The following is a 12,964-nucleotide window of genomic DNA, read 5'->3' as shown; positions in this document are numbered from 1 at the left end:
ATAAACAGTTCAAAGGCTTTACTTCCACATAATTAAGGCTGTTACTATGCAGTGGTACACGAACAAACACTGAAACCATGTGTCCAGACTTGCATAAAGGTTTAGGAAAATTAAGGCAGATTCTGGAACTCTGCAATTACCATTTGAGAAAGATGGCCATCAGGGCAAAAATGGTGCATTATGCAAATTCCTTTTTGCCTTGGGTGTGTCCAAGCCTTGGGGAACCAAAGTTGGCCAGTTCACTAAAAGCCAAACGCCCAATTCCAAGGCACCTTTAGTATACCAAGGTTATGCACATTAAATCTTTACTTGTGGTCCCCTCCTGTTATGGAGGCCTAGACGCACTAATGCATTTCTTTTTCACAGATCCTTACAAATAGGAAGGAATCGAAAAGCGTGAACTACCTATGGCCATGTTGAGTAGGCACGGATCTTGAACCACTGTATCAATGTCCTCGCAATCAGAGCTTGCCTTCCAGGAATTGGCAAACACAACAGCTGTGCCTTCCACCAGGCCCTGGCTAGACATGAAGTCATCCGTAGCAACTCCATTGAAGTTTCCACACAGCCCTGTCACACACACACACACACATTTGGTGCAGATGGTAGCTCAGAATTTTCTTAAAAATGGGAAGTTTCAGCCAGTGGTGCAATTTATGGCAATATTGTTTCGAAGCATTTACATTTGTGAAAGACCTGAATAAGATTACCTTTTGTCTGGCCCCTAAATTCTTCAGGCAGTGTAATATACACTTGCATGCTGGGAGAGATCTGCACCTGCATTTTTAGGCCAAATGACGTGAACACTTGCAGGAACATTGAAGAGGTCTTATAAATTGAGATTTTGCCTGCAACATTGGAATAGACATTAATACAAATGCACAACATTACAATTTCCCCAAGAGCCAAAAGATGCAAAGAGCCATAGTTCACTGGTATAGCGTTTACATTTACCGGACTCGTGAGGCAGCGGGACAATCATTTTAGAGGATAGGATGTTGCCATTGCTTTTGAATTCATAGGACATCTGGTAATGAAAAAACAACATTTAGTTTCATAGGTCAGTCATAGCAGGTGAAAATGCAGTTGATGGTCTATGCTCTATGAAGGGCATGCAAACGTATAAAGCATGTAGAGTACCATTTAAAAAAGCCAACTCAAATTGTATTAATTGCCATTATGGAGAACCACGGGAAGAGTGAAACCATATTTAAAGAGTTCAAATTGGGTTTTAAATAGCAGGTGCCATTAGCAAGCCTTTGTTGAAGTCCCTTAACAAGTGCAGCAGGTGGCCACTGCAAGCTATTGCCACCTAGAATTAGCACACCTGCATGCCTTAAACATCCTGTTATTAGGCAGCATGAACACTTGTTAAGTGTAGCTTGTTGTACATACCGATTGAGATTTCAGAGTCACGCTCTTCAAGCAAGCCCTTTCTACTGGAAATGACGAACATGGTCGGAGTAGAACTTCAATGACCCAATCAGCGCTCTGGCAAGGCAAATGAAGACCATGAGAAACTGTAAAAAATCATGTGCAAGTGCTTGCTTCACTGAAATAGTCACCATGGATAGGCTTGTCACCAAGAGTTAGTAGCATATTTGGGCTAATGTAAGAATGCAAAATTCAAAGTACATATTACAAACGATGTAGGGAGCTGCTGCAAGTGTTACAAGCTAGATTTAAAGCTTTCGTGACTGCTGGGATTCACTTTTTGGGTCTATTGGGTAAAGTCACGTAGGTGAAAATAAAACAAAAAATCACGACGTTTCGGCCACAACACAAGCGGTCTTCATCAGGTGAAGGGACAAGACTGTCTGGAGGACAGCACTGGAGCTTGGCTGCGTTCGGTCCAGCGCTGTCCTCTAGACAGTCTCGTCCCTTCACCCAATGAAGGCCGCTTGTGTTGTGGCCGAAACGTCGTGATTTTTTGTTTTATTTTCACCTACGTGACTTTACCCAATAGAACTAAAGAGTATGTCACAAGCTAGATTAGGTCGGCAGGAAAGAACTGTTGAGAGATGTCTTAGAAATGTTATGGCTCAAAAGGAGCAATGGAAAAAAGGTGCATGTAAAATCAGACCATTTCATAAAGATTTTAAAAGTCTGTGCAAGATGGAGACTTGGCATGCTTGTTACGGGGGGGGGGGGGGTCACGCCAATGTAGAATAAATTATTTTTTATAACTCAATTGTGGATATATTGAGCCAAAGCTAAAACTTGCACAAATGTATTTTACACATTGCAATTGCATAAAATATATAGGACCTCATCAATAAATGCCAAACAATTCTAGTAGTTTTACTTGGTGGAAATCTTACAATTTCAGATTAGATTCCAAATAATGTTTTTACAGTAACTGCCTGGGAAGTCTATGCAGACTTGTGAAAACTGAAGGCGTTTATTTTGAATGAGCACGTGGAAGTGTTACTTTGGAAAAAGGATTGCTCTAATTAACCCTTGTGTAAATGCTCAACAGCAAGAATTCGTGCGACAAACAGCAGTACCATGGAAAGGTAGTAATAGCAGTTCCCATTGAAGCTGAACGACTTGTGGTCAAACGTGATGAAGTTGGAGCCACCCTCCAGGGAACAACCATCGGCACACGGCAGGGAATTGCAGCTCCATTGGCCAGTCTCGCACACACTGCAATAGGATGTCACGAGTTGTGTCAATTTGTATTGCACATCATTGGTTTATAAAACGCTAGACCAAGCCAGATGCCAAACGTGTTCCCCGCTTAGCAAGTGCTTGGTTTAAAAAACTAGTTAGGTGGTGTCCCACAACAGGATGTTTAAAACACACCAGCTTCGACAACCCTGTTGAGAAATGGCACCAGGGGCGTACACGTCTCCATTCAGAGTGCAGTTGCAGTCGCTTAGGAACACGCAGGTAGTCCCATTGCGCACGGTTAGCACAGAGTCTGCAAAACAATGAGGCGGTGAAACGTTACAACGACTTGGTGAATCAAGAAGCTAAGAATATGCAGTCCATTAGATATGGGAGGATTTTAGGTTGCAATTGAGCAGCCAAGAGACGAGAAAAGCAGATGGCATGGTACGCAAGATCATGAGAGACAGGCAAAGATGGCAAGAGGATCCATGTTCAACCAGGGAAGGAGCGTGCTGCTTTATTGCAAACCAGGTGGCGAGGGATTTTGTTTAAAGGGGGTGGTTGAAGATCAGACTTCTGATTTTACCCAAGGTTAAATAGAAAATTTAGTTTCCATCTGCAAAAAGTAAAAGTCAGTTCATTTGTATGCAACCAAAAAACACACTACCGTTTTATGGAGAAATCCTTATGAATCAAGTTAAACAGCAATTTAAGTAGAATACCATATATAGATGAAATTTCGTTTTACATTAGCACCTGAACATGAAACCAAGCATGTTAAATTTTAAACAATTCAATCAATAGTAAACTAGCACGCATTTAAAACAGTATAATGAGAAAGACGCCAAAGTCAACCATAGCCCAACCATATGCGGTTCACTGCAAATCATTTTAATATTGCAGGTCCATGGCTCACCAGGTGGACAGAAACAGCCAGGTACACAACCCTGGCACATGGGCTGGAAGGGGTTGGCACAGGTTTGTGGGCAGGTGGAGCCACACTCCTCGTATACAAGGTCACCAGGACAATCCTGGGGAGCTGTGGGCACAAAAGACAAGGCAGTGCGCATTAGTCATAATCATCAGATGGCATATTAAAACTAGAATGCTATACAGGCGTTACAGGATTAAGTCCAGGTTCACTCCTGCACCATTGCTTTTCAATAGCCCAAAGTTTGAGACTTGAATACACAATTCAGCCATGTTATATGCATCAGGAGTAAAAGATTAAATATGCCCGAGACCTAACGTGTGGTTGAGAGATGCCAATATGTAATAGTAGCTTCTTTGACCGTACTAGGACGGAAGTAAATTTGACGAAAAAAATCAGCAGAGTATGATGGTAGTGTAAATTGAATGGTAGAGAATCTTACATGAAAGTAGATCATGAAATACGTCACTAGTACTGTATATAACCGACTTTCAATTTGTTCTAAGTCACTGCTCTGATATTTTATTCCTCTTATGCTTTCGATCGCTGGGGTTCAAACAAATTGGATTGCAATATTAGCTGGCAAATCACCGAGAAAGGTCTATTTAGCCAAAATGTAGAAGCATAAATTAATCTTTTGTCAAGTGCTGAAGAAAAAAAACCAAATCCACTTGTAATTATTTATTAGACGCACTTCCAATAAGAAACGTGAAACTTAAGAAATTATTTCCGCTCGACCTTCCGCGCGAGTGTACAAATCCACCCGCTCATTATCATTTTATTAATGATGGGGGAGGGTGCGGCATGTGGACGTCGCACTAATGGGCTATTGTAGTCGTAATTATATCCATTTTTTACACTGGTCATGTCGCTGAAGGCACTACATACCTCCAGGACCATTAACGTACCACAGAGGTTCGACGTCCGCCAGGAGGCCAAAGTGGCACCTCCGATGACGCACTCGAGTGAGAAGGCGGTGAGCGAGGGGCAGCCACACATGGTTTGGTTTTCGCAATGACACTGCTCGTTCATGCACATCGCCACGAAGCCAGATGCAGGCACGTCACATGGACCCATACGCTGTATTGCCAAACTGCAGGTGCTCCACATCTTTGGGAGGCAAAGGCAAGATAAAAGGGACTATTTTAAAGAATCTGCCATTAAAAAGGTCTATATATAGGACAAGTTAAAGCAATGCTTTGTTTGAAAAGATTGTTGCATTACGAAGTACAATAGGTTTACCAAGTTTCCATGCTGTATGTATAATTAAAAGCCACCTATGTAAATTCTCCCAATTTGGGGGGGGTTCAGGGTACACTTGCCTACTTACCCAAGATTCAGAACACACTGGGCCACTCTTCACCTCACACTCCTGGTTCAGTCTCTGTGGGTACGCGTATGCCAGCAAGTCCATATTTTCTGCATACAGAAATATTCAATTTGCAGTGTAAACCTTCAACATACATTAGCTATGCTGCCCCCATGCAGTGGATTAACCACAGTTGACAGCTACTTTCAGTGCAAATGCAGTGTTCGACGAGCATGAAAGTGCCATTACGTATAGTAGATATGAAAATAGATATTTGAGAGTTTACCATAATTAGCACTCAGCTCTTTTTGACCATCAAAGTTTCCGCAAAGTCCACACATGCCATCACGAGCACCTCTGCCAACCACCACCTAAAGGCACATGGTCAGTCAGTTCACAACAGCAATTGAGCAAAAGATCTTAAAAAGGAATGCCAGGGGTGCCACTTAAAAAGGTGGTTCACAACCGTCAGAAATTCACTACATACCAACAAGACGTCTTGGGCCCAGATTATCTTTATACCAGGATTGCGTAGGGTGATCTTGAGTCCCATCCCAAACCGAGTGATGTGTAGCCGAGTGTTGCTGTATGGCACGACCACACTGGAAAAGTATAAAATAGTTACTCACCCACATGGAAATGGTTAACAGCTCAAGTACATGAGTATGGCACTGCATGGTTCGAAATCCTTTAAAGCAGGAAAATACACATGCAAGCACCAACATTACAAAAATGGCGTTAAAGTGAACAAAGTTCCAGCATAGTTAAGAAAAAAGATTGCACGATGTTTTATGCAGGACAATTACAGTAAACCACATACTTTGGCAGCCCCACAACCTAAAATTCAGTACAATTCAAGGTTAATTTCCCTTCCTCACCTTTGTTGTCCAAGCGATACAATTCCATCAGATATCTTCACCATATCAGATTCGGTTTGGATCAAAATGCTAAGGTAGGCTCCATTGATGCGCGTTATGACAATGTTGAACTCCTGGAATGGTGACCGGCAATCTCGGGCTAATGTATAAGAGCAGTTGGACTGCAGTTGAAAGAAGGATCCATCAAAGGTCTTCACAAATCCATCTCCCCACGTGCTGCACACACCCTCTGAAGAACCAAACATGCGTGGTATAGCACAGCAAATCTGAAAAAGTTTTTTTTTTATTGCGATAAGATCCCAATTTAGCCGTAGCTTTCATCACATCTTTGTAGCAAGAAATAACCGAATTGGGTTAAACTATCATAGGTTGGGACTTCCCTGTGCACAAGATTCACTCTTGTGAATAAATTAATAATTTTCTGTAATGATCACTTAGTATCCCTTAGTCAGGGTAGGGATAAAAGGTAAGACCGGTTAACAGATGGCCACCCTTAACCTTATCACCATGTTGTACATCGAACGTTGTAATGTTAGTCTATGTAACGGGCTAGTTCAGGTGGTCATTTCAAATTAATTATTCAATCTTAAAAAGGGTTTGACACAAAATAATCAATGAGTATTAAATAAAGCAACGTACGACTAAGTGCATGCAGAGGACACTAATACAATTAAACAGCAGGCTATAAAAACAATTGTTACATGGCTTTCTTTAATGCATTCAGGAACCGTTGGGATGGCTATGACATATAATAGCAATATTAGGTGCCACCTCAATGACGACAAGAGCAGCAAAGGGATAGTAGCCAGCTAAATGGAAAATTGAGGTTGGTGTCAAGTGCACAACAGGATCTAGTAAATGCAGATGGCAAGGCTTGGTAGCAGCAGCTTTGGCAAGGAGTATCTTGAAATTTGGCCAATTCGTGCAAACAAATGTTGGCATTGCATGTAATGTGCAAACTCACCACTAGGAAGCACAGGGTCAGGGGGCTCTGCAGTGATCACGAGAGCTACTGGGTTACACAAAAGTGCATTTGGATTACATTAAAAAAATTAATCCACAAATAGATAATTTTCAGGCATGTGAAATCAAGACAATTATTCTTTCACTGCAGCTACGCAGTGGGAGACTTGAAAGCACAAACATAAAAACGCAGATCCACAAGAGTGTGTTAGAGCACACAGTTGTCAAATTCACCATCACCCGACAGCCAATTAGAAAGTTTGTTACGTAAACAGAACACGGCAATGTTACTAGTACAGCAAAAATCACAACATTCACAATCGTTGGAGTACGACGTTTTGCCAGTAATTGCAACTAGCATCAGGCAATAGCCAGTTGTGGAAACTTCTTCCTGTTGGGCCCATCACGTGCCAAGAGGTGGGGGGGGATTAAAGCATGTTTAGACAGTACAATAGCCATCCATATGGTGAAGAAAAACCACATTTATGCATGCATTGTTTTTGTACCTCCTATTGTTTGCGTGCAACAGCAGTATCTGTCATTGTCGGTGGATAGGCAATTCCCATTGGAGGTATGGCAACCTGTATTTTAGGCATGCATTTAAACCATTGAGGATTCGCTTCCAAGCAGCACCAATCCTGTAGCTATCAAAAAACGGTGAAAACAATTTAACGTAATTTCAATATATTCTCCAATTAGTCTTGGCAAGTCAAAGAGTTTTCCCACGGAACTTTAACATTATCAAAATCAATTGAGTGTCCTTTTTGGCACGCTTGTTCCACCACTGTCAGTTGTATTTGGGCGTATTACTGGTAGGAAACGTAGTGGACTGGAAGCCCAACCGGGATTAATTCACAGGAGGCAGGGGATTAATTGTGTATGTCTGTTCACGTGTATTCAGACACCGGGATAAAATGGGAGGGGCTGGGTTGAGAGGGTGGGGTCACCCCGTGGTGCCCTTATAAAACTCAACGTTTAACCTACTCACGCCGGCTTGTGCCCACCCTCAGTCAGGCATAATTGCGGAATACACCACGTGGTGCCGCCGTTGACCTTGGCCATTGACCGAGCAACCCAACATTCCTACCAGCTCCCTCCGCAGGAGAATGTGTTTAATATTACTGGTGTTATTTTAGTCTCGTGCCAATCATTCGTCCTGTGTGCCTAACATAGCATTTGCCACAAGTGCAATAATCCGGTTTACACCTTCTGTGACACATCTTAGGTACCAAATTAGTTCGTATTTTATGGTCAGTGCCAAATAGGACTCCGACGTTATGTTTAAAAAAAAATCTGGCTAGTTGCAGTTACTTCCGCAACGTATGGTATTAAGAGTTTTAATTAAGTGGTCAGTTTCAACCTCTCGTGTTATTGGATTTTGCCATTCAGTGCATTATTGTAACCGTTCAATTATAGTTCCGTTATAAAAATGCTTAAATTTAACTTAGACTATGACCGTCTTTCTTAGCCCAGTGTAGGAGCGTCTCGAGGTCATTTCTGTGCGGGGTTATGGTGAGACTCTGATCGGCGTCAGTGTGCATTTTCTTTCGGTAAACAGTCTATTTTACCATTTCGGCCGCGTCAGAGCACTTGCGCGATCATATAGAATTTTTTTTCTATATTATGGGTAATATTGGTTACAAATGCCTACATATAAAAAGCAGATTGGTGAATATGGTAACATAACAATTAGTTACCATGAAACACCTAAATACGAGCCCGATGTATAGTTCTACATTAAAACAAAGCCGATTATAGCATTCACCAACTTTTGCATTGAAAAAACAACAATGTGCAGAGAAGACTGCAATGTCAAGCATTACATAGGATGTTGGCCATAGATCGAACTCCGTTGCTGGGCTCGTATTACACAAACCTATGCTTTACATTGTATCATACGTGCAGCAATCTTTTTCGGCATCCGACTACTGGAGGAAGTCCTCCGTAAACTCTGCATGTGGCTTACCAATTTGAAAAACCAAAACACGTGTTGGTCAAGGCAAAGAGCATACAGTACAACATCAGAATTAAGGATTTCGCCGCAATCTATCGCCAACCTACCACGATCTACAGCAACAAGCCATCTTAACAGTACAAGAACTATAGGGGTGAATGAGAAGCACGTTATTAAAAAAAACTGCCATAGGTTATGGCTTTTCAAAATACATAAAATAAAACTACTTGCAGTCGTTATAAAATAATTACTTTACCATATTTTAGGTTCTATAGCTGGTAGTCTTTTTTGCAACTCCGTAAATATAAAAAAAAACGCAATACATATCGAACAAGCTGCATTGCAATTTAAACACCTATTTACATAAACCACTACACTTCCGCTTACCTGCGCAAAACAGGCCACACAGCCCTGACCACACAGCCTTCATCGTATCCGCAATTCAGGAGACGGGATACAATGTCCACGCTTATGCCATACATATTTATATGAAAGGCTTGCGTGCTGATTGCCAATTACCAATTAGACCAGTTCCTGGGAGTGAAATTACCTTGCGCCTTATCAATCACATTTGTAATACAATTGTCCATGGGCTTGCACGTTTTTCGCATGTCCGACTGTGATGTAAATTAATCTCGTTTATATTCATTCATGGATGAGGGGGAGTGGGTACACTATACAGTTAACATGGACTAAAGTTCCATCCATGTTGGTCCAACGGATCCCACCACTTGACAAAGTTGTATTTTTACTGGGTAATTGTGAGCCGTGTTAACGATGCACCCCATCATCGGCGATTTTGTTTAGAATTTTAGGACCGTGATTCGAATGACGAATTTACGTTGTGTTTCTCTTGATTTTTGCGTTTCTTTGCATCGTGTCTCGTTTATGATGATGTGACGTTTTTAAGGTTTTGGTCGTTACATTGGCCCGGGTGCAAACATATTATCAAATCAATTGAACTAAATACGTTGCAGACATTGAAAAACGTCCATTATAATAGACGGTTCTCCCACGTTATCTGGCGATACAAGATTCAATATTAATCAATGAATTGAGATACATATGTAAACTTTCACGCGTTTTTTTATATCGTTATCGTAACTGCCTGGAGAATGTCGGAACTTCATTTCAATTATTGGCTCTGCGCAGCTATACTTAATTCCAAATACATTTATATTCTTGGTTCTTTCGGTAAAGTCACGTAGAAGGGAAACAATAAAATAATAAAAATATAAAACAATACAATTCTCACGACGTTTCGACTGCAACACAAACAATCATCATCAGCTGTGAAAGCCACAGCAAGAAAATTTGAAAAAAGTGGCGGTTATTTTTTTACGTTAGCACCACGGAGAGCGATTTGACAGTTTATTCAGATGGACGAGTCCATCTATGTTCGAAAAAGAGGAGGGGGGAGACGAAAATAATGGATGTGGTCTGAAAGCCACCGTAAGCGTGAACAATCAATTAAGACCCGAAATGGTTTATAAAATCCTTCCAATGATTGCTAAGCCAGAATCCATCTTCTTGGTTGAAATTGTCTCTGTGTTTTATATGTGGATAGCCTCATGAACGAATCTCTCATTGTAGCCAGATGGCTTGCAGAGAACCTCTGTCTTGGAGAAGTCAATCTCATGTGAGCCTACTGAATTATAACAGTGATCTGCCACGGCCGAGGTGTTGGTCCTACCGTGTTTTAGGTCTGCTTTGTGTTCACGGATGAAGTCCGAGAGATGTCGTTTGGTTTCTCCAATGTAACTACTACCACAGAGGAAACTTATTTTGTAGACGCCAGGGTACTGTATGTCCGGAATCACATCTTTTACAGACGGAACCAGATCACGGATTTTATGTAATGTGTTGAATCGGACCTGGATCTTGTGTTTATTCAAGATTTTGGAGATATTTTTTGTGATCCCCGCAATGTAGGGTAAAGTGATGGTTTTGAATGGCTCCTCAAGAGGGTCCTTCTTCATGGTTGGAGTGATAGCTTTGCGGATTGTGTAGTCGCAGTAACCATTAGCCTTAAGAGCTTGGTGTACGTGCTTGAGTTCACTGGCTATGTGTTCCTGGTCGGATAACCTTTACGCGATCTAACCCAGCAGAGGCCAGTGCAGTAACGAAAGCTTTAAATAAAAAAATACATTATCTGCATTTATTGCAGCTGACAGGACAGGTATTTACAAAAACGCATCGGTTACATTTGCTCGTACCGACGTTCAGTTCAGTTTATTTTGGTATAGCCCTGTGAGCCATTCGGCTCTTGAATCGGGTGCAACCACAACAAACAAAAAACAAAACAACAACAAGAAAAACATCTTAAAGTGACTATGTGACTGTGCAAACAGAAAATCCATGGAAAAACACAGCAAAAATATTCCTGAAAAAAGCACCATACACCAACGCTGTGTGCAAAAAATCCCAGTGGGATGCAAGTCAAACAACAACAACCACAAAAACTTAGATTAAGGCCATCAGTCTAACTTTGGTAAAGGTGTCAAATGTGAGTTCATGATGATTATATCGCATTGTACTCATGACAATTATTTACAGACTCGGAATACTGTTTTGATGTTTCCCCCACAACGGTTTTTTATTTTACATTGGGATGCAAATAGCACGCAGAGCAGTTTAACACCTAGGCGACCATCCATAATATTGACGCGATCTAACCCCCCAAAAAAACCTTTACGCGATCTAACCCAAATAAACTTGTGAATAATATTTACGCGATATAACCCCCATACCCCCCCCCCCCACCCACCTGTATTATGAGCACGCAGAGCGTTCACCATGTGCGTGGGTCCTGTTTGGGGGTCATAGCTCGGGGCTGGCGCACGGCTGCCTGGAATCAATCCGTTGCTTCTCAGCCACTCAAACGCGACGTATCCGCTCACACAACCCCGTGCACCACTCGCACGTGCTGAACCGGGGGTCAGGGGTCAGAGGGCAATGACGTCACTCGTACATGCGTAGCCGATTGGGGGGTTTGTCTCGGAGATTATTTAAAAGGCTGTATGAATAATCCCACGTGTACCCAAGCAAGTCCACCGTCGCTCACCGCGGGCACACGCTAAACAAAGGCTGTATGGATAATCTCACGTGTATGCCGCCCGTCTGCCTCACGCACACGTTAAACACAAGGGCGCATGAGAAACCTCACGAGCCCCTGTACGAGTCAGCCGCCACTCGCCATACGCACACGCTAACCATGAGCTACACGCAGGAGCGTGCGCAAACACGTGGGTAAATGCACACTCGTGCGCGAACACAGGGTACAGCGACGCAGGAACCCCGGTCGGGCGCGCACACAATGGCCGCCTCAACAGAGTTACCCACGTGCAAATCCCCGTACCACGACGAGCGGACTCACACCACCATGCGCCCGTTCCACACTCGCAGAAACCACACGACAAGGTTTATTGATCACTGACGATTTATTCCCGACGTGTCTGCGAGCTACCCGAGTCAGTCTGAGTAAGCAGGGCAGGTCTAACCTATCTCCCGATGGTCTAAACCCGATCTACCTCGTCCCCTTAGACTTAAACTCCCTAGGATCCTACGCTAAATCCCAACTTTCTCTTGCGTACTGGATGTGCGGGAAGCCGTAGAGAGGCGAGGCTACACGAAGTTCTCGCCGGGAGCGGTGCCTGGCTGCGCTGGAACTCGTCTCATGGACGATCCAGTGGCCGGCAAGGTGACTACTCTGATCCCCAACTTGAGAACAACATGACTACCTATCCCTATCTTCTCTCGCCTTTTATTATTCTCTACATCAAAGATAATTCGGTGTTGATCCACTGGCCTTCCCGGCCAATCAGGTGGCTCGTATTTCCCGCCACTCTCCCCAGACCGGTGCTCTCTCAAACGTCCGCACTTCACCTTCTACATCAAACGGGACGACCTCGGGGGCTGCTTCGTTGGTGCCCAAGCACATTTGTCCTACCAATCAGAGGACGGCCCTGTTTTCCCGCCGTTCGTGGCTCTACCCCCCTACCTGCCTGCTGACCCGTGTGTGTCGTGTTTTCTACCCGCGGTGGCTGAGCAGCCCCGTCGTGACCATGTAATTACAACCCAAGTCACGGCGCCGCGGTGCGAGTTAGTCTCGGGGGAGATCGCCCAATTCCCTGGCCGCAGGAAACCGTGAAGATTAGTCCCATGAGAGGGCTTCTGGGTGAAAACCTGTCGGCCAGGTGACTTCCCCTCGGGGCTCTATGTGGGGGGTGTGTGTGTTCATGTGGGAGGTGCTGAGGAGAGAGCAGCGTTGGCCCCGTCGCTCGGAGGTGGCGGTTTCGCAGCCACGGCGTCGGCAG

At 43.4% G+C, this 12,964-nt stretch overlaps 1 protein-coding gene across 2 annotated transcripts in view; it reads right to left on the bottom strand.

Annotated features, from left to right (window-relative positions):
• LOC116940102 (mucin-5B-like) overlaps positions 1–9,130 on the bottom strand; it is a 31,591-nt gene extending 22,461 nt beyond the window's left edge. The window contains exons 1-14 of one of the 2 annotated variants that reach the window (XM_076065334.1): positions 9,036–9,130; positions 6,696–6,743; positions 5,732–5,960; positions 5,341–5,455; positions 5,140–5,224; positions 4,875–4,963; positions 4,453–4,654; positions 3,530–3,652; positions 2,806–2,923; positions 2,508–2,646; positions 1,396–1,491; positions 955–1,027; positions 711–848; positions 406–570 (exon numbers count right to left, since the gene is read on the bottom strand). In XM_076065334.1, the coding sequence (XP_075921449.1) occupies positions 406–570; positions 711–848; positions 955–1,027; positions 1,396–1,491; positions 2,508–2,646; positions 2,806–2,923; positions 3,530–3,652; positions 4,453–4,654; positions 4,875–4,963; positions 5,140–5,224; positions 5,341–5,455; positions 5,732–5,960; positions 6,696–6,743; positions 9,036–9,078 (1,663 nt within the window). In that variant the 5' untranslated portion in view covers positions 9,079–9,130. The remainder of the gene's footprint in view (positions 1–405; positions 571–710; positions 849–954; positions 1,028–1,395; positions 1,492–2,507; positions 2,647–2,805; positions 2,924–3,529; positions 3,653–4,452; positions 4,655–4,874; positions 4,964–5,139; positions 5,225–5,340; positions 5,456–5,731; positions 5,961–6,695; positions 6,744–9,035) is intronic. The other variant, XM_032949435.2, reaches the window with a different exon arrangement.
• Positions 9,131–12,964: the final 3,834 nt, after the last annotated feature.

The sequence above is a fragment of the Petromyzon marinus genome, chromosome 7 (genome assembly GCF_048934315.1).
Source record: "Petromyzon marinus isolate PM22_M1 ecotype Great Lakes invasive population chromosome 7, UKy_Petmar_22M1.pri1.0, whole genome shotgun sequence".
Taxonomy (NCBI): domain Eukaryota; kingdom Metazoa; phylum Chordata; class Hyperoartia; order Petromyzontiformes; family Petromyzontidae; genus Petromyzon; species Petromyzon marinus.
Note: the sequence above shows the minus strand (reverse complement) of the source record. Positions and strands in the feature narration are given on the sequence as shown.